Source organism: Acomys minous (assembly GCF_964271855.1).
Source record: "Acomys minous genome assembly, chromosome: 5".
NCBI lineage: Eukaryota > Metazoa > Chordata > Mammalia > Rodentia > Muridae > Acomys > Acomys minous.
This window is the reverse complement of record NC_140494.1, coordinates 19,836,133-19,857,647: the sequence shown is the minus strand read 5'-3', so window position 1 is coordinate 19,857,647 and position 21,515 is coordinate 19,836,133. Positions and strand designations below refer to the sequence as shown.

The window sequence follows — 21,515 nt, the reverse complement described above, 5'->3', positions numbered from 1 at the left end:
TATTTTCTGAAATTCTCACCCACTTGTCCACAGGTGTCAACAAAGCACTGCACCAATTAAGAGAACAGTTACCCTTGCAGTTTAGTGTTATGGTAACTTTGCCTGCCTGTTGCTTTTATTTAGCATCTTCTAGATGGGTGAGATGCTGAAACACACAAATAAAAGATACACTTATTGTCTTCAGTGACTTTACCATTCTCTGGATGGTGAATGAGATACATTGTGCTCTTGCAGACATTGTGATGGAACATTTCCTCTGACTAGAACTGACCAAGTAGCTCCTGCTTCTTCTAATTCCATCCTTAGCCACATTGCTCTGCCCTGGCCTCATGCCCCAGTCAGAGACACCCTTTCAAAAGCTGTATTTGATCTCAGTATCTTTTTGTTCTCAATACTCTGAAGGTTCTCAATCTGACTTATACTAAAAGTGGGAAACCATAGTCCACAAGGCATTGCGTGGTCTGCCCACTGGTTCTGCCTTCAGCTCCGTGAGTCTCTTTACCCTGATCGTGCAGCCCTCCTGGCCATGTCAGCCTGCCTGATGTATTTCCGCATCTGGCCTTTCCAATTACTGGCCCTCTTTCCTAGAACACTCTTTCCTTCCATGATTTTGTGGTTTGCTTACTTCCTTCAGGACTCTGATTAAATGTCAGTTAATCAGGAAGACTTTGTTTGGTCATGTGTCCCACATATACTCCACAACTCTTTATTTCCTTGCCTTTGGACATCTGTATACTACTGCCTGCCCGGTGCTCCTGGAGGCCAGAAAAGGAAAGGTGAAAAGAGGGTATTGGATAGCCTTTGACTGGAGTTGTCAACTGCCATGTGGGTTTTAGGGATTGATTCTGGTCCTCTGCAAGAATAGCTGGGGTTCTCAATGACTGAGACATCTTTCCAGTCCTACTTATTGACATTTTATTAGCAAGTTTGCATACTGTCTCTCCCAGAGTCCAATTAGAGCATAGTATTTTTTGTCTTGTTACTATTTGTTTGATCTCTAGCCTAGGACTGTCACCTGGAATATATATTGGGATCCAACACACACACACACACACACACACACACACACACACACACACACACACATCCAATAAATATCACTGGGTATATAAATATGATCAAATTAAAGTTTAACTTGGAATATAAAGAAGCAGCTTCTCTACATGTGTTAAATCAATTAAAATCGACATTAGTTTTTAATTTATTACTCTCTTATTAAAGCTTACTTGAATTGGAAGACAACACTACTATTTATGGTTTAAGAATATTAAGATAGATCATTGGGACATATCATTGGAAGCTATGTTTATTAAAACATCTCAAGTCATGACCTTCTATAACCGAAGAACTGGTGAATAGTTCCTGCATTAACCCTCTGCTTTTATGTAACTACTTCCGAACTTTGTTGATGCTTGTTTTTAAACTCTATTTTACTTGGGGCATTGAAGCCTCTACATCCCTCCCACCAACCACTTAAGCCTTTAGGGCTATATAAGAAAGGAAGGAGGGAAAAAATGTTAGTGGAGAGATGGAGCACAGACCCCTTTACTTCTCCTGGCTTTTTAGGGTCAATTGGGGGCAACACCGGTTTCCATGAACAGCAAACACAGCAAGCAATCTCCTCTGAGCCACTGCATTGAAACATTCTCTCCATCTGTCTCCACGCCATTTGTCTCTGGTCTCTCTAAACTGCTACACCCTACCTAACACATGCCACCCTTTCTCCCTCTCTCTCGGGGCTCCCCTATTTATCTTTCATTGAGTCCTAGACCATACCCCTCTCCATGCTGCGCATAGGCCGTTACCAGCTGGCAAAGACCATGTCCTGCAGAAGGCAATGATCAGCTACGGACACACTAAAGGCTAACTAAAATCCCATACCTGGGATTAAAACAAAAACATACTTCCATAACATACATACCTATACAACATGCGTAACATAACTAATTTTACAAAGAAACTAAAACTTCCATTACAGGACTCAGGGTTTTATTTTCCTCATGACATTTGTTCTTCATAGGAACTCAAAACGTAGAAGTGCCCATTAGATTTCCCTTATTATTTTCTGGTTTATTGTGAGGTCATGAACTCTGGAGGTCAATAGAGGCGTGGGTATGACATTTAGTTATCTTCAAGAATAGTGAGTATGGAGAGAAGGGAGCTGGGCAGAGACCGAACACAAGAGAAGAAAGATCTTTCAGGTGGGTCATACATTTCCCAGTGCAGTGTCATTAATCTACTCCCCATTAAACTTGGAGCAGAAGTATCAAACACAGTGCATAGTAATAATAAGCTAAAAATATATGCAAACAGTAGATATGCATCCACTTTGCGGCATTTCCAAATATCTTTTAATGTGAGTAGTACCTGGAGGCCCCCAAGCCTTTGCATGATATCAGTTGAATATGTCTTAAACTTACAGATGACATTCTGTGCCCTATTTCAGGGCTATTGTCTTCTATTCATTAGCATAGTTTTTAAATTAGACAGGTCCATTCTATTAGAAAATAATCCTCTGGATGGGTGTGGTGGCACACACCTTTAATCCCAGCACTTAGGAGGCAGAGGCAGGCAAATCTCTGAGTTGAGGCCAGCCTGGTCTACAAAGTAAGTTCCAGGACGTGCAGGCTTATGTAGAGAAACCCTGTCTCTCCAAAACCATATTAAAAACCAAAACTAAAAAGACCCCAAAAAGAAAGAAAGCAATCATTTGGAAAATGAAACAATGGTATAGTCTTTGTGTGTGTGTGTGTGTGTGTGTGTGTGTGTGTGTGTGTGTGTGTGTGTGTAGAGTATTACAGAAATTACAGAAAACAATTTGGAAGTTCCTGAAAAAGGATAAACAGATACTTTATAATCCAGTAGTCTCTTTTCTATGTATATACCCACAAGAGACAAAATAAGATCCTATAGAGCATTCCCACGTACAATGCAGCATTCTTTCCAGCTTGGCTAGCAACCTTAATATCCATTGATGGATGCATAAAGAAAATGAAAAACAAAGCACAATAGAAATATTATTCAGCCTTTAATAGGGGATGCTGTCATTTGGTACAACATGAAGGGAGCCAGAAGACACCTCATCAAGTAAAATAAACCCAACATTGTGAAAGAATATCATGTGATCTCATTTCTGTTTGACTTATAAGGTAAAAAGAGATCAAATATATACAGACAGGGAAGAAAGTAGTGGTCACTGTGGTAATTAGGGAAGGAAGAAGAAAAGAAAAATGGTGACGGTTAGAGTGTGCAACGCAGCAGATATGCAAGAAGAACACTGCTAGAGACCCAGTGCACATCACGAGCCAGACCTTAGGATTCTGTCACAGAAGTGGACAAAGAATGTGAGATGAAGGATATGTTAATCCCTCTTTTATGATAATCATTTTATTTCTATATTTTTAGACTTCAGATATAAAAATGCTTTTAAAAGAAAACTTCTGATCTAGAAATATTGACCTTCATTTTAAAAATAAACTTATGTCTATTTTCAACCATATTTTAATTTCATGATGCCAATCTCATCCTCTTCAATCTAATTTCTTTCTTACTGGAATCGTATAAAGAAAACGACTTCAACTATAGACTCTCATTGGTTATTTCCCAACTGAATTTGGGTGTTATTTCTAAAACTGAATTTGAAAATCTTGCTTATTTCGGTCATGATGCTTTGTGCCTTTTGCATTTTGAGACAGTATCTGAGGAGCTCATGCTGACCTGGAACTCAGGATGCTCCTGCCTCAGACTCCTACATGCTGGTATTCTAGGCATGTGTTGTCACACCTGGCAAAGTGATACTTCAGTATTTTCTAGGAAACTTTTAAGAATTGATCACTAATAGATGGAATTTTGTTGTGAAATTACTTGATAGAAAATGGATTGCTTTTCTCTTATAATGTAAAATCCAGCCAGTATACTGATTGACACATCATTATATTTAATCATTATGCATAGCTTATCAAGTAGACAAGTACATATTAGACTGATAACTTCTCTGGGTAAAATAGGATGATATTGCAATCTGAATGAAAAACAAAATATTTTTTTCTCTCTTCTTACCTCCCGTCTCCCTTTCTCCCCTTCCCCCATCTCCCTCTCCCCTTTCCTCTCCCTGTTTTTTTTTTCCTCCCTGTCTTCTTTGCTTTCTTCCTCTCCCTCCATCTCTCCCTGTCAGAGTCTAAAATGGCTCTGGTTACTCAAAGTGATTGTTCGGAAATTGACCTCACAGTCTTGTATCTTCTGTGATTATTTTTGTGTTATGACAGTCAGATTGGGCTCTGGACTTACCCAACAGGCCCCAAAGCTTGTGGTTGTTTATTTTGTGTGCAGACTTTTAGCCCTAGCAGGTGTGATGAAAGAAGGGGAGGCTGAGCGGATGAAAGTCAAGTGCTGGCAGCGGCTCCATTCCTGGGTGCACATCTGCACATGATTTCCAAGTTTACACAATTATTCTCTACCACAGTGATGGTTGGGTATGCTTTCAAAATGTCACAATTTTAACTAGATTCTAGATTATGGCTTTTTGTAGTAAGGTCTATTAACCCCTGGTTTACTAGGTGAAAAGTCTGTTTTTTAAGTAGTTGTCTGTTCAGAGATCATCATCAAAAACAAGCAAACTAAAGCCTTGGGGTTATCTGTAATGATTCTGACTTCTTCTAAAGAAGCAAAGAATTTCCCATAGTGCAAAGGGTTCCCTTAGATCACAAAGTACCATGCTGCTGGATGAAGCATAGTCTTTGTGGATTTAGGTGCCACTTGTGTTTTATGGGGGCTCATGTATCGTCAGGCCTTGAGATTCTGAAGTGAAACTCAAAAATAAAAGATATGTTTAAAAGCTATTAGAGAGCTGGAGAGATGGCACCATAGGTAAAGGTGTTTGCCACCAAGCCTGATGGCCTGAGTTTAATATCTGAGTCCCACATAGTAGGAAGAGATAACTGCTTCCCACAAGTTCTCCTCCGACCTCTGTAAGTATGGCATGGTGTACAACTACCTAATAAGTAAACATAATAAATTAAAAGTTATTTGAACAAATGGGCCCCATGATGGAACTACATTTATTTTGGAAGGGGGATTTAAAAAAAAAAAAAAAAAATCTGTCCCAGTGTCTCAGCCACCTTTCTCCTGCACAAGGGGATCGAGATAGGGCTTACCTCATTAATTAATATCCACTTTCAAATAACCAGGAGCACCTTCATTCTTTTTTCTTCTTGGAAATGCTTTCTTGTTGTCAAAAAGAGAGATTCATTGTTCTAAAACCAAAACCAAAACACAATCTCATTAACTTCTTCAGCACGCATTAGCTGATAAATCTGAAGTCTTGGGAAATAATGACAATAATTTCATTCTGTTGTGTCCTGAACTCATTATTGGGAAATTTCTGAAGGACGGTTTCCTGTTTGCTGTGGATGTACAAAATAGTGAGCCTCTGAGGAAAAAAAAAACCCAAATTATGTTCTCAATTCACATCATGTCAGAAGCCAGTGAAGCCCCTTTTTTCTTTAGCCGTGGGCCTTTGTCCATTCACTAACCTTTGATCCAGGGAGGTCTTCACAGTCTCCAGTTTGTCTTTGCCGTCTTGACCCCTGTCCTGTGTTCCCCTCCACAGAAGGTGACTCTTCTCCAGCCTTCCTGCTAAGCCTCCAGCCTTCAGTTTTAATATTGACATGACAACAGTGCTTACTTTAGATGTGATAATTAATAGCAACCTATGGCACAGTGTGCATGCCGAGGTGTTTAACTTTGCTCATTCTCTTACTGCATCCTAAAGGTGGGCGCGTCCCCTGAATAGGGCTCATCTGGGGTTAATTTTCCCCATTGTTTTGAATGCGTTTCTTTGCTTTGATCTTTGTACAGCTTTATCAACTTCCCTCCTTTTTTTTCCAGTTCTTTTTCTCCCTTTTCACTTTTAGATTTTAAGATCTTTTCATCTACTCACTTTTAAAATTTCAGTCACTTATTGTTTAGTTTTTATAGTTAATATTTAGGTGCTGGAGAGATATCTCAGTGGTCAAGAGCATTCAGTGCTCTTGAAGAGGACCTGGGTTGAATACGTGGCAGCCACATGGTAGCTCACACCCATCTGTAACTACAGTTCCAGGCGAATCCAATGCCCTTGTATGATCTCCTTAGGTACCAGATACACAAGTGGTGCACAGATATATGTTTAGGCAATGTATTCATGTGAATGAATAAATCTAAAAATTAAAAAATTAACATTTAGCTAGAAATTATTCAGACCAGTGGAAGAATTTTCTGGGACAGAGGAAGAGACATTTTGGCTTTCTAAATATTGCGTTGTGTTCCAAACTGAGTGTGAACTGGTCCTTTGGTCAGCTTCCAGCTTCCAGATCTCTGACCAATAAATCTTACCAATGTGAAATAAAGGTGATTCACTCTGCTGTGTTTTGTTGCTGCCTTAGGAAGGGAAAGCTTTTGTTTTGTGGCATTACTGTTATAGAAGTGGAAGCCCCCCAGACTAAGTGTTCTTGAGTTTAAAAAGCACTGCATGGTATGACCGTCTGTACTCATGCCATGGACTCTGACCATTCGCCACATAAAAGGCCACCGTGCTGCCTCCCGCTTTTGTGAATTGTCCTTGCTTGTCACAGTTAGCCAGGTATCTTGCTATGATAACAGCAGGTCCATGCAAGGCGTATCACACAAAGAATAGCTATCATTCACTGGGCTCTTTTCTTTTTACCATTTTTTAAAAAAAAAACTTTATACAGGAGTATTGTATTTACATTGTTTCTATCCCACAGTTTCTTCCCTCCAATTCTTCCCACACCCCCCCACTCCCTCTCAACTTCATGATCTCATCTTTTATTATTATTGTTACATATATATGTATATACACACACACTGTCACATGCCACACCCTTCTAAGTTCATTATTACACACATACATATACACATGCATGCAGACATTCGCCCCTCTGAGTCTGTTTAGTGTTACTGATGTGGGTATATGTTTAGGGATGACCACTTGGGTTTGGATAATTATTAGTGTACTTGTCCCTGCAGAAGACTGAGTCTCCTTTTCTTTTTTTTTAAGTAATATTTTTATTTTTTACATATAGATTTATATTATTTCACATATATAAAATAAACTACATACAGCAAGAAGAACCACAAAACAATCAAGAAGTATATTACTGTTACATTCATAGTGTTTTGGCTATTTGTATTTGGCAACCTTGAAGAAAACATTTTCCTATCTTGGTGAGTCTAAAATTCTGACTATAAATCAACATCTATCACATATCATCTCTGTCAACTTTAAACATCTATCTAGGCCTAAAAACATCTTAACCCCTAAACAACTAAGCTTCATTGTGAAACTAAACTATCTGGTCCCCCATTCTTATTAGCCATTAATAGCAGAAACTCTTCATCCAGGGGTGGGGCCTTGTGAGATTTCCCTCATCCACCTTGGGACGTGAGCACATGTTGTCATTGTCCAGGTACTGCACTGAGTTCTTAAGCTGAGTTTTAAAGCCAGCCCTTTAATATTTTTTGTTCATTTTTCTAAGTTTCAAGGAAAGTATTCAATGGTGTGAGAGCAATGCAGAATGAGTACTCATGCCTCTTTTAAAAGCTTGGCATTTGTTTTTACTTAGTTGATTCCCCTGGGCTTTCAGTGATGTTTGCACAGTCCTAGGAGAATTCCTAATCTATTTAGTGCACTTCTTATAAGGCAGATAGCAAACCTTATGACTCCACCAAAACTACTAAATAATTCAGGGAGATGAGGATAATCAACGTAGGTGTGGGGAGAAACTTACCCTGCAGTGGCTCTTCCTGAATCTTGTCTCTGTTTACCAACCCACACACACTCAGGACTAAATTGGATGCCTTTACTTACTTCCTGTATTAACAGTAGCCACTGGCTTCCTTTGAAGGGCAGTCCTGTAACAGTGTAACAGTAGATTTGAATATAGGTTTTTTTGTCTGTTTCTTTCAGGTAAGTGAGTAAAACTGTTCAAATAATCCTTAAACTGTATGAACAGGTTCAAATAATAATTAATGAAGAAATTACCAGACTAAATGGTGAAAAACATCCTTGGGGTATTTTTTTACTCTACATCCTTAATTTATGTATTTAATTGGACATGCCCTACATACATGCCCGGCACCATCTCCCTAATTGACTGAAGGGCTGGCTGCCCAGGGTCATCATGGCTCCTCAAGAGCAATAGTTGTGTCATTTCTCTATGCTTGGCCTGCCTGTAACTTAGCAGACAGTCATAATAATTTCTAATAGCTGCCAAGACTTACTACATGGCAGGCAAGGCAGTAAGCGGCACATTTCCTGAGGAGTATTTGCTGGGAGCTGAAGAGGTAAGTGACCATTCTTCCAGCTTCCTCTGCTCCTCACAAGGCAGCACCTTGCAACAGCAGGAGCCTGGATATTTAGGCTGATTTCATTATTTTGTCCTCATGGGTAGATTTTTATAATATTCCTGACAACCTTTCATGTCAAATATGTAAATTGAGTTGATAATCTTAACCAGGGCTGTTTTCTGGAAGGATTTGATATTTAATCATAGTTTGGTGAGTTTATAGCAATTGTAATCCAAATAAAGATTTTGGCAATCTCTCTGTGATGCCGTATCTGGACACTGTGTGCAATTTGTAATAATATAATAATATAAATTCACTCAAGAACTATTAAAAAGAATTCCCCACTCAAACTAATATTATTATAGAGAACATATTACAGTTCTAAATCTGCCAGTCATTAAACGTCTTTAAAGTATTGATTTCATGCACCATTAGAATGCATTTGCCATTTATAAATTATTAAACTCACAATATCCAAGAATTATATCTGCTCATTCTTTTTTATCATAAAAATGGACCTGAATAAATAAACCTATTATAGGCAAATGCTTAACCTGATTAAGCTAAAATGGCAAACTATTATGGGTTTAATAAGCAAATGTACTGTACATCTTTTTCTAATGAATTATATAATATTCAAAGCAGAGTGAAGGCCATGCTATTGACATGCCTTCACTCCTAGCTCATCTGCTTACAAATGCTATAGATATACAGACATAGAGGAATCCACATACAAGCACATGTCTTTTGTTTGTGGGCTTTTTAAAAATAGCTTCAATGTTGGATAGTTTGTCTATAAATTAGATTCCATCAGAAAAGAAATTATGTCTTAGCAGGTTACCAAGAAGAGACTTGATACCCTATGAGCATATACAGGGGGAGGTAATCCCCCTCAGGAACAGTCATAGGGGAGGGGAATAAGGGGAAAATGGGAGGGAGGGAAGAATGGGAGGATACAAGGGATAGGATAACCATTGAGATGTAACAAGAATAAATTAATAAAGTAAAAAAAAAAATAAATAAAAAACAAAACAAAACAACAAAAAAAAGAAATTATGTCTTATTTGTTTTGGTTTGGGTGTTTTGTTTTGGTGAGTCTGACTCTTGCTTTGTACCTCAAGCTTCCCTAAAACAATCTGTATAGATTAGCTTGGCCTTAACCTCGTCACCCTCCCACCTCAGCCTTCTGAGTGATGGGGTCACAGGTGTGTGTCACCATGGTTGGCTCAGAAACTGTCTTTTGTTGCCATAATTATTGTTGAAGATGGTAACAATCCAGCGAATGTCATTTTGATGTATTTTTAACATGGGAGAATGATACTTATAAAACTTTTAAAAATTCATTTTTTCTCTTATTTTTAGATAGTTTCTCGTGTTTATAATGAATTTCAGTTGTTTGCAGCACTCACTAGCTTCTCCCACCTCCCACTGAAACCTTTTATTCCTGACAAGTCTCCTGTTTTCATGCCGTGTGTATGTGTGTGTATATATGTGTGCACACATGTGTGTGTGCATGCATATGTGTGCTTCTCTCTCTCTCTCTCTCTCTCTCTCTCTCTCTCTCTCTCTCTGTGTGTGTGTGTGTGTGTGTGTGTGTGTGTGTTTATGTGTGTGTGACTCACTGGGCATACCTGAATTTGATTATCGTTGCTGCATAAACAAGGGTCTGGGTTATTTACTGGAGTATGGGCGACTTATCAGTGTTATACCACTGGGGAGGAAATGGCAGTACTGCCCTAAGCAACCATTAGCTGCCAATAATCTCTCAGGAAGGGATGGGGCCTTAAGAGCTCCTCTCATCCATGTGGACTGGCCAACTCTTGTTCAGGTCTTATGCAAATAACTACAGCTGCAGTGAATTCCTGAGTGCAATGACCATGCCATGCTCAGGTGGCATCTTTTATCACTGAAATTTTAATTTTTTGGAGAATTGCATTTGTGACCACTGTAGTTATTTTAGTCCCTCCCTTAGTGCCCTCTGATGCCTCCTCTGCCCCTGCTCCACTCTGGCCCAACCCTGTAAGAATAAGGGTCCTGAGCGGTGAGGTGTTGAAGGGGAAGACCAAGGAGGAGAAAATAAAGAAAACAGAAAGCCAGAATCAAGAGGTGTACACAAGCAGATGACTCCTACCAGGAAGCATATTAAAAAGTAGAGCATTTTGCATACTGTTTGCAGGGGGGAAATGAGACAGAGACAGCAGAAAGCTATCACACAATGGGATGGAGCCAGCAGGAAACCTAATCAAGTAATGTTGCACAAAGGGATCACAAGATATCTCAAGTGTGTCATATGCCAAGTACTCAGCAACCTTGGGACTGATAGCAACAGCCCTTCAGATGTGTGGGTGTGTGGGTTCATTTTCCCAGGTACAAAAAACTTTAATTCCTCTGGGCCTTGGACCCAACTCCAGACCATAGCTTGCCACGTCTGTTCCTGAGCAAGGACACACAACTAGCATTCCTTAATCATTTCATCAGGGCCTCTAAGAAAGCTTGGTATTGGCCTAGCCCCCAACACCACTCCCTTTCCAATTTATAGTTATTATTCTCTCTCTCTCTCTCTCTCTCTCTCTCTCTCTCTCTCTCTCTCTCTCTCTCTCTCTCTCTCTCACACACACACACACACACACACATACACACACACACACACACACACACACACACACACACACACACACACACTGAACCCATTTTGAGTTGCTGATATGTGCACATGTTTAGGGATAACCACAGAATTATATAACCTACCAGAGGGCTTGTCTCTGAAAATTGTTCTCCTCCTTTCAAATGCCATTGATGGCCTATAGGTCTTCGTCCAGGGGCAGGGCCTTGTGAAATTTCCCCGTATGCATTGGGGAGCTAGAATCATAACTTTGGAGGACTTCTTTAGACAACTACATTGTTTTATAGGTCAGCTTCCCTGGCATGTCTAGAAGACACCATGTAGCAATCTATGTCTTGGTCTTTTGGCTCTTAGGGTTGTTCTGCCCCTCTTCTGGAGTGTTCCCTGAGCCTTAGGTATAGGGGTTGTATTATAGACATGCTAAATGAGGCCAGGCCCCCCACAGCCTGTTTATACAGCACATCTCCTGTCTTCCTGCTCTTACATCCTTTCTGCCGCATCTTCCACAATGTTCCCTTAGCATTGGAGCGGATGATATAACTATAGGGTCAAGTATTCCACCCTCACTTAAATGCTTTGGTTTCCCAATCTTCAGTAAAAAATCAAAATTCAACTGACTTATTCAGTCTTGATTTATATCAAAATTAAAAGAATCCATATGTTCTAACTAAAAGGTTTCTTTTTTTTTTTATTATATGAGGTTTATTGTATGAGCATGGGGAGAGAAGGAGGAGGGGAGAGGTGTATCCCAGAGAGAAACAGAGAGAGAGAGAGAGAGAGACAGAGAAAGAGAGGAAGAGAAAGGAGGAGGGAGAGAAGAAGTAAGAGCGAGAAGTAAGAAAGAGCAATAACAGGTTTATTTAAAGAGTATTGGCTATAGTAAGTGCTGAAGAAGCATGTATTGCTAAGCATGTTGGGCTCACCAGCTTTGTTAAGTTGCATGTCTCTAATTATCTACTCTACGTACCGATCATGAGCAGCCCTGTGAGAACAGGGATGCACTGTCATGATTGGCAGTCAGATTAAATTCTTTTTATATCCTCATGGTTTTTGTTCTGTTTTATTGTTGTTGTTGGTTAGGAAAAACACCCATTGGATTAAATGGCCAATTAAGCATAATTTTTTTGTTAAGGGTATATAATTTTTTGTTTCATTTATTTTGTTTTAGCCTAGCATCTACAACAGAGTAATAGAAATGTTAAAAAACAAAATTGACTGACATCTTGATAGCTCCTGGGAGAGGGGGAAACAATTTCCTTTAATGGTGTGGCTCCCAGTAGGTACATCCCACTCTCAAGAATGGTTGGGCAGCACAATCGGATTTGATGGGCTAAAACAAACAAAAAACAAAAGCAGAGGACAGTTCAAAGCTGGGAGGGAGGGAGAATTGGGGAAAAGTATGTGTGAATATGATCAAGATAAATTGTACAGATTTTTAAAAGAATAAAATATTCTTTAAAGAAACAGTTGCATGATAAACTTATTTTGTAATTAATTTTCTTAATTACTAAGATTTAAACTAATCTAGAGACTGCCTGTCCTCAAATTTCATAAGACACTGAAGTTTTCTTTTACTGGTGATGTGAAGTCACTTTGGTTTGGGCAGACTATTTGAAGGCTAACCTGAGCAATCTCTGTGTGTCCATGTCCAGCACCTGTTCTTCCTGGAGCTTACCAGCAGAGCCATTCCCAGGGCTATGGGTACATGCACCAGACCAGCGTGTCATCCATGAGGTCAATGCAGCATTCACCAAATCTAGTAAGTGCTAATTTCAAACAATCCTACAATCTGGGAGTATAGCTTGGTGGTAGAGTGCTTACATACAATGTAAGGTTCTTAGCTCAACTCAAAGCACTGGAGAAAAAAAATTAACATATTACTATCTATATAGCTCTTTCCGTGGAAGTAGAACAATTACAGAGGTAAAATGAGAGAAAATAGCATTAATAAGTATCACATGAAACAACAAAACAAACAAGTCTACAATTATGAGATCCCTTTTAGTTACTTTTCTATTGCTGTGATAAAACACCATGATCAATAGCAACTTACAGAAGGCAGGGTTTATATGGGCTTATGTTGTATAAGAGCCTATCAGGGCAAGGAGGCATGGGGGCCAGAACAGGAAGTTAAGAGGTCGCATCTCAGTTGTAAACCCAAAGCAGACAGAATAACCTGGAGACTAGGGCAAGGCTATATTCTCCCAACGTCATCCCACAGTGACATACGTTCTCTAGCAGGGCAACACTTCCTAAACCTTCTCACAATGGGAGATCAAATATTCAAACACCTTAACCTACAAAGATCATTTATCTTTTAAACCACCACACTATCCCAATTGTTACTTCATGATCGGAAAGATCCAGTTAAGATCTTCACCCAGGCCTAAGAAAGTACAGGTATGTGATAGTCATGTTAAAGAGTTAACCTTCATTTCACCATTATGGTATCAGTAGTCTAACGGACAAAGGAAAAACAGCTAACATTGCTGTAAATGTTCTCAGCACAAAGAAATAGTAAATAAATATTCCAGTGACTCTGACCTGATAGATACTGTATCCAGGTATTGAAATGCCATGCTACACCCCAAATATGTTCAATTACTGTATGTCAGTTAAAAATTAATGAATAGAAGTGTCCTTCAAGCATCCCTGTAAGAAGTCTTGAAATACTCATCATTTACCTTGAAGTTCAGAAGAGATGCTTGCTTTGTAGTCATACTCAGTGTCTCATGGTGAAATTGCTTCAATACTTAGAAGCAGGTGACTGTTCTTTTTAAAAAACATTTTATTAATTTATTCATATTACACCTAAATTGTCATCCCATCCCTTGTACCGTCCCATTCCTCCCTCTCTCCCACTTTCCCCCTACTCCCCTTCCCTATGACTGTGACTGAGCGGGGCCTCCTCCCCCTGTATATACTCATAGGGTATCAAGTCTCTTCTTGGTAGCCTGCTATCCTTCCTCTGAGTGTCACCAGGCCTTCCTTTCCAGGGAACGTGGTCAAATATGGGGCACCAGAGTTCATGCGAAAGTCAGTCCCCATTCTCCACTCAACTGTGGATAATGTCCTGTCCATTGGCTAGATCTGAGTAGGGGTTCGATGTTTACTGCATGTATTGTCTTTAGCTGGTGCCATAGTTTGAGCAGGACCCCTGGGCCCAGATCTGCCCATCATAATCTTCATCTTGTAGGTTTCTAGGACCCTCTGGATCCTTCTATTTCCCTATTCTCCCATGCTTCTCTCACCTAAAGTCCCAATAGGATATTCTCCCCTCTGTCCCACTTTCCTGGTAAGTGAAGACTTTCATGGGACATGCCCCTTGGGCTAGTGTCCAGATATAAGTGAGTATATACCATTTGACTCTTTCTGCTTCTGGATGAACTCACTCATTATCATTTCAAGTTCAATCCATTTGTCCACAAATTTCGGGAATTCCTTGTTTTTAATAGCTGAGTAGTATTCCATAGTGTAAATGTACCCCAGTTTCTTTATCCATTCTTCTACTGAGGGACATTTAGGCTGTTTCCATGTTCTGGCTATTGTGAATAAGGCCATTATGAACTTGGTTTTAAGGTCAACAATTAACAAATGGGACCTCATGAGGCTGAGAAGCTTCTGTAAGGCAGGAGAAACTCTCAACAGAACAAATGACAGCCTACAGGCTGGGAAAAGATCTTCACTAACCCTACATCTGACAAAGATCTAATTTCCAAAATATATAAAGCATTCAAGAAATTATATACCACCAAATCAAATAAGCCAATTAAGAAATTGGGCTCAGAACTGAATAGAGAATTCTCAACAGAGGAATATCGAATGGCTGAATAACACTTAAAGAAATGCTCAACATCGTTAGTCATCAGAGAAATGCAAATCAAAATGACCCTGAGATTCCATCTTACACCCATCAAAATGGCTAAGATAAAAAATTCAAGTGACACCGCATGCTGACGAGGATGGGGAGAAAGAGGAACACTCCTTCATTGCTGATGGGAATGCAAACTGGTACAACCACTTTGGAAATCTATCTGGCACTTTCTCAGAAAAATGGGAATAGGGCTTCCACAAGACCCAGCTATTCCACTCTATGGAATATACCCAGAAAATGCTCCGCCACACAACAGGGACATATGCAGGTGACTGTTCTTTAAGGTCCATTGTGTTCCAGCTAGTTTCCTCAGTCTCTTTAGTCTATAATAGTCTTAGATTTGAGATTAACTGATAATTAATGAACTCAGCCTTGAACTAAAACAAATGTATAAACACAATTTAATTTTTTTCACTATAACACAATTGTCATTACATATACTTCAAAAATCAGAACATTTATATAGGAAGTTTATGACACTATGATCTGAAATATGTAAAATTTAAGTAAGGTAAATATTTCTTTCATATATTTTTAAGGGGCAATACAATTTTTTAGCATTTAAATTAGGAAAATTATGCTTTCTATGCAAGGGGGAGCCATTGTCAGGGAGCCAGTTGACTATGGGCCCACTGTTATAGGAGTTAATCTCCTGAAGGATGAGGGGAACAGGAGAAAATCTACATCATCTAAGGCATCCAAGGGACCAGGTGATACTCTTTCAAAGGCTACTTTTAGACAAGTGCACTATTTTATTTATTGTCTTTTCACATTAAGCTATTGTGCTATCTTTCTATATCTTTGCTTTGACCTTTAATGTGTTTTCTCTAGACAAAGTTAAGCTCTATAGAATTAAGTGATATACCTGATTTACAGCTCCCCAAAGATGGTGGCGCCTGTAAAACATTCATATTCTTCATGCATGTGGTAGTTTGTTGGGACCCTTGTTGTTTCTACCTGTGACTGCTTTGGAATACAACATGCAATCACTTCTTCCTTTCTCAGAGGACCTACCGAGCCATGTACGATTACAGTGCCCAGGATGAGGATGAAGTCTCCTTCCGAGATGGTGACTACATTGTCAACGTGCAGCCCATTGATGACGGCTGGATGTATGGCACCGTGCAGAGAACCGGGAGAACGGGCATGCTCCCAGCAAATTACATTGAGTTTGTGAATTAATTCTTTCTCCTTGCCCTTTGAGCTTTATTCTGATGTACTCGAATCCCACTCTTTTTAAAAGATAGAAGATACTTTTCAGATAACTTGGCAATTATTTTACAATAATGTATCCTTACTTTGACAATTAGACACACAGGTACCAGGAAGAAAGGAATGGCCTTAGGGCTGGAACAGGCAGTATCCTCAGTAATTCCTGTAAGCAAAATCATTAGGTCTGGAGACCTGGTGCTGCTAATTGTGTTTGTGGTTTCATTTGATTGGCTAGTCAACCCTTCTGGGAAATGTATTTTTGTAGACTTTAATAGAGATGTTGATTGTCCCGTAAATGTAACAAACGTATGAAACTTCTTAGATGTCACTTGGAATCATCCAAAGCCAATTCTCATAGTCCAGCAACACAGCCATTAATTTGAAATCTGTTCAGCTTTTGAATCATTGGGTAGTTTTCAATTCAAGTGAGAATCACCTGATATAATAAATGGAAGCAGTGGCAGAACGGGTTGACCGTAGCCTTAGGGAGCTGGCAAGACACTTCCTCTTCCCCTGGGCTGACCAGGAGCTTGTGATTTCTCATGTGTTCCATGGTGTAGACTATCTATATCTGTGTTCTGAGCATCTGCTCAGGCCCCCAGAATGTCAGGACCAGGTAACTTCACAGCTACTCTGTATAGGGCAAAGTTCAATGTCATCTGTATTATTTTTCCAGAAGCTTCTATCCTGTTGCATGTCTCCATGGGCTTAAGCTTCTGTGACATGGCAGCTGCTTGCCCATCCTTGTTATTAAAGTCGACAGTGTGGCCAATCTCTCCCTATCTTTTCTTCTAGCTGCTTGCTCATCAGAAAACATTTTTGAAAAGTTGCTTGAGACTTTCTTTCTGTATTACACTCTAATTTTGAAAGACCCATGCCTTAGGAAATGCACATATACTCTAGTAAATAAGAGATTTATGTATTTACTAGATAGGTTCTATTCACTTAATGCCACCATTGATAAAAGTGAAGTGCATTGACCAGCAGCCCCTGGAAAGGGAAATGACTATAAAGTATACTGGGGGAAAACCAAGGCATAAAACAGTTGGCAGAAGTTTGCTCCACAAGTAGATGATTCAGTCTTAGAATTTAGCAACCAGTCTTCAGATTCTAAGGTGGAAATCTAGCCACTAAGTATGATCATAAAAAGGCTTCCTTTTGATTTTTTGCTTTCTAAATCATCTTCAGGATTAGATAAGAAAGGTGTCAGTGATTTGGGGGTAGGTTCAACAGAGAATTTACTAAGAAAGAAACCAGTGTCTTCTTTTGCATGAGTGTGCAGGGTTTTCATAGGTTCACAGCCCCAAGGACAACCAGTACTCTTGTGTCTTAAATTTGAGCTGGAGTCCGCAGTTGCGGTCACCTGGATGTCAACATTTTTCGCAACTCATTTTTTTCATGATGCCTCTTACTGTGACTTAAGCTTCTGTGACATGGGAGCTGCTTGCCCATCCTTGTTATTAAAGTCAGCAGTGTGGCTGCGTTCAAAAAGGCAGATTCATGGAGGATTTGAGACTGAAGAGAGCAAGTCCACACATATGTAAGAAGACACTGGGACTCTTGGAAGATCTACCTTATGCAAGATGCTCAAGAAAATAAATGAAGCATCCACCAATGAAAAATATTTGAATGAAATGTTTATGAGGCCAAAGCCCAAAGTTGGTTTATTTAAACCCTTGAAAAGTGAGCCCATACTTTTGAAAATTATTAATTTCTTTAGAATTGCCTTAAAGAGAAGTTTTATTTCCATGAGCTATATTTCTGTGATGCTGATAGAAAGTTGAAAACTTCTGCAAATAACTAGAGATTTTTCTGGATTTTTAAAATAGACTCATAAATAAACAGCTCACCTAATATCTTATCATTTCAATAGCCAGTCATGATTAGCCTTCTTAATTGTTTTAATGTCTTGAACACACACCTACAAAGACAAACTGCACTTGCAATAATTTTTCAAAAATCTATACATTAAGAGTAAGGGTGATTTATGCTATATGTCTTTTATGCTTCCCCAGCCAGACCATTTGTGTGTGTGTGCTTCTGATTATTTTTTTTTTAAAAAAGAGTAGTTATTAATGAAAACTTCAGGATAAATGCAGACAGGTATGATTTTTGGTAACAGCATGTGTGCAGGAAGTTCAGCAGAAGCCAGTTGGCTTTAAAATGATGCTTAACATCAGCTGGTCCCAATAAAGTAGCAGCTCGACAGCCCTTGTTTTAGCCACGTATTAGTTTCAAAGTCAGACATGATGAGTGGGAAAGTCAGTACATATTTAGGAAATGGGTGTCCTAAATGTAGAGCTTCACATAATGTTAGCTTTGCAAGATACTTATGTTTAAAACCTTTCAGAATTAAGAATTCAACGTTCAAAAGGCAGTTACTTTTTAATACAGATGGAGGTGGAACAAGGCATTGCATGCTTTCAAAGATATGCGTTGATAATCTTGGCATTGTTACTTGCACACGTAAGGATGTTACCCATCTCAGCAGAAAACAGAAGCATAGATGTGTCACATGCAGGCACCATCTTTTGCAGCATCGTTTTAAAAGATACTATATTCTTAACACCCTCTTTCCACATGCCTCCCTCCCACTTGCAGTTTGGCAGCCAGTATCTCACATGTAACACTGGCAGCTATAGAAGAACTTAAAACAAGCCCCTTAGAAATCAAGTTAAAGGACCGAATGCCAATCACATGGAGCATGCACCTGTTCCTAAGTGTGATGGTTTCTCAAGCTTGACCGAAGCACAAGCAGCCGCTTGATACACCCCTCAAGGGCTCTGAAGACAAATGTTTTTGGTTCATAGTCCTCTTGAGAAAAGCTGAGCAACAGAATATAATGGTTTTTTTTTTCTGTAAGCTTTTGTAGTAGGTTTAAAAAGACATCTCTTGTTCTTTAGAAAGCTTTCTATTTCTAACCCCGTGACAAAATGAATACTTCCATGCTTTCATTTTGTGTGCATATCTGTGGCACACGCCCAGTTTGGAGTTTCGATCTGGTTGTCATTCTTCATGGTGGCCCAGCATCTTTCCATGTCTCCCAGCCTTCACAGGGGACCCCAGAATGTCCAAGCACAGTTTCCAAGCACCTTGTGTGTGGGTGGGTGAGGCTACCCCATTCTCCCTCTTGCCACTTGGCCCTTTGCTTGAAGATGTTGAAGATGTTGTTGGCCAGTTTTCCTGTAGCATTTCACTCCAGACCCATTCTGTGCTGGGTTCACAGCACTCCAAGAATTAGGAGAAAACCTTTTCCATAAATGAGGGCAAGTGACACACCTGGTTTCCAGGTTCACCCTCCTCCAGTGGAATGCTTTCAGTGAAATGAAAAGGAAAATAAGTGTGATCTTTAATAACACAGCCCTATATACAGTGGATATAGTTTATACTAATGTTATAGATATATACAAAATAGGTGCCTTTTTTTATTATGCTTGTTTATCATTGTGGTCTTGGAAAGGAAACCTAGCAAGCCAGCCAGCTTCTGCATATTCTATAACTATTTTATGATACATAATTGATATTTTTGTGATGGGAAGTCGGATGTCCCTGATGTTACAGGTGGTGGCTGGTTGTATTTTCCTTCTAAAAGTTTAGAACTTTAGAAAATGCTGACTTCTTCAATTTTCTGAGAAGTCAGGTTTTTTTTGTGTGTGTGTGGATTTATATATAGTTGAGATATATAAGCGTTAAGTTTAGGTTTGGGGTTTAAAATACTTACAGTAGATAGATTAGTTGTATTATGAAGCTAAATTCACCGCCTAAGATGAGGTTTATGACTTGATTATATTTTAACTGTTTGCTTCTGATAATCTGAATTTTCATTGCATTTGTGTGGGGTAATACAACATGATGATGAAGGGTCAGTTAAGTAAGAAGCTATGTGAGCTAATTTTAAAGATGCTAAGAATGAAAGTCTCTCTGAAGTATTCCATGACCCCAAGGACCCTGTTCTAGATGGGTAGCTGTTAGTAACTGATGACCAGGAAAGTCAGGATGTTGTCTGAAATGTCTGGGTCATCATTCCAGGATGTGTAAGACTATTAGAATCCCCAGCCTGGACAGCTTCCTGCGCAAATGTCCCTTCTCAATCATCTGTAACTTCAGTATATCCATAGGAACTCCACATGCTGGTCGTGTCTGATATATTGTATCATGTTTGCATAGAGTACACGTCACTGTTGTCAATTATTGTTAAAATGATTTCTTTTAAGGAAAGAGAGAAAACTGCATTGCAGCCTCCTTCTTTCATGTCCATACAACGAATTGCTGAGCATTTTGGAAGTAGCAACAAGTGTGTAACAGGCATGATATTTGTGGAACTGTTGGCTTTTGACCTGTGATAAAAATGCAAATTTGAATGATGTATTTGAAATATGCACAATTGTGGTTTGTGACTAATTTGTAAAATTGCACTAACTTTGAGAACATAATGATTTTTGAAAGAAGCATTAAATGTTTTTTTCCCCCCAAAGGAAGAGGATCACGGAATGATACAAGGTTATTAGTATAATTTGGCTTTTGTTATGCAAGTTATTAACACCAGCTATTAAAATATATTTTAGTAGAAATGCTTTAATTCATGTTTTTTTCTCTACACTGTGAATCTTAAGCCTTGATGGACCAGAGACACATTGTGATGTCCAAAGGACTAACCTATGCAAATGAGTTCACATCTTATTGATGTCACAGTAAACATGCGATAAGACATTATTTCTCCTCATAAAGTACAGCAGTATTGAAATAACACAGGAAGCCCGGCCTCCCATGCATTACACTGTAGACACTCACAATCCCTTCAAGGCTACCAAATCATTAGCAATTGTGTAAACCAGATTGGAGTCTATTGAAACTACTTGGATGACAGTGGGAGGGAAACGCTAGAGAGGCATGTTGGCTGTGGCTTTCATAGAACTATGTTCTCACATATTCCCTGTTCCGGGTCTTGGTATTCTGTGTCTTCTATCTGTATTTGTAAACCCTTATGATGAATTAATTTCCTATCAACACATTTGGTTTGCTTAAATAAATACAGGATGTAACAAAATGGTTCTACTTCTTGGCTGTCACCGTGGTTTCTTGGAGTGCAGGTCACCGGGTGCAGGCAGTACTCTGTGAGCTCTTCCTGGCGGCTCACAGCCAGTCGCATCAAAGATGTATGGCAGCATAGAAAGATGTATGACAGAGTAGTGCATTGATTCTGACAAGCTGTGCAGAATGTGTTTTCCTCCCTGAAGCTAACACAATTTTAAGTAATAATAATATAGTTTTTAATCCCACACTCTCTGATTTTCTTTTTATGCACAAGTATTGCTGTGATGCATCCTGATTGTTAACTTTTTCAAAACTCAAGTCTTCACTGGTCCAACGTTAGTTTTCATGTATTTAGAACATGAAAGACGTGACTTGGAGGAGGGAAAGTGCATCGATTGATACTCTGATCTTTCATCTAAGAGTGTC

At 39.2% G+C, this 21,515-nt stretch overlaps 1 protein-coding gene across 11 annotated transcripts in view; it reads left to right on the top strand.

Annotated features, from left to right (window-relative positions):
- The window catches only part of NEBL (nebulette), a 362,420-nt gene extending 341,310 nt beyond the window's left edge, over positions 1-21,110 (top strand). For all 11 annotated transcript variants that reach the window (XM_084782458.1, XM_084782449.1, XM_084782452.1 and 8 more), the window contains 2 exons: positions 12,622-12,728; positions 15,849-21,110. In XM_084782458.1, coding sequence (XP_084638584.1) covers positions 12,622-12,728; positions 15,849-16,025 — 284 coding nt within the window. In that variant the 3' untranslated portion in view covers positions 16,026-21,110. The remainder of the gene's footprint in view (positions 1-12,621; positions 12,729-15,848) is intronic.
- Positions 21,111-21,515: the final 405 nt, after the last annotated feature.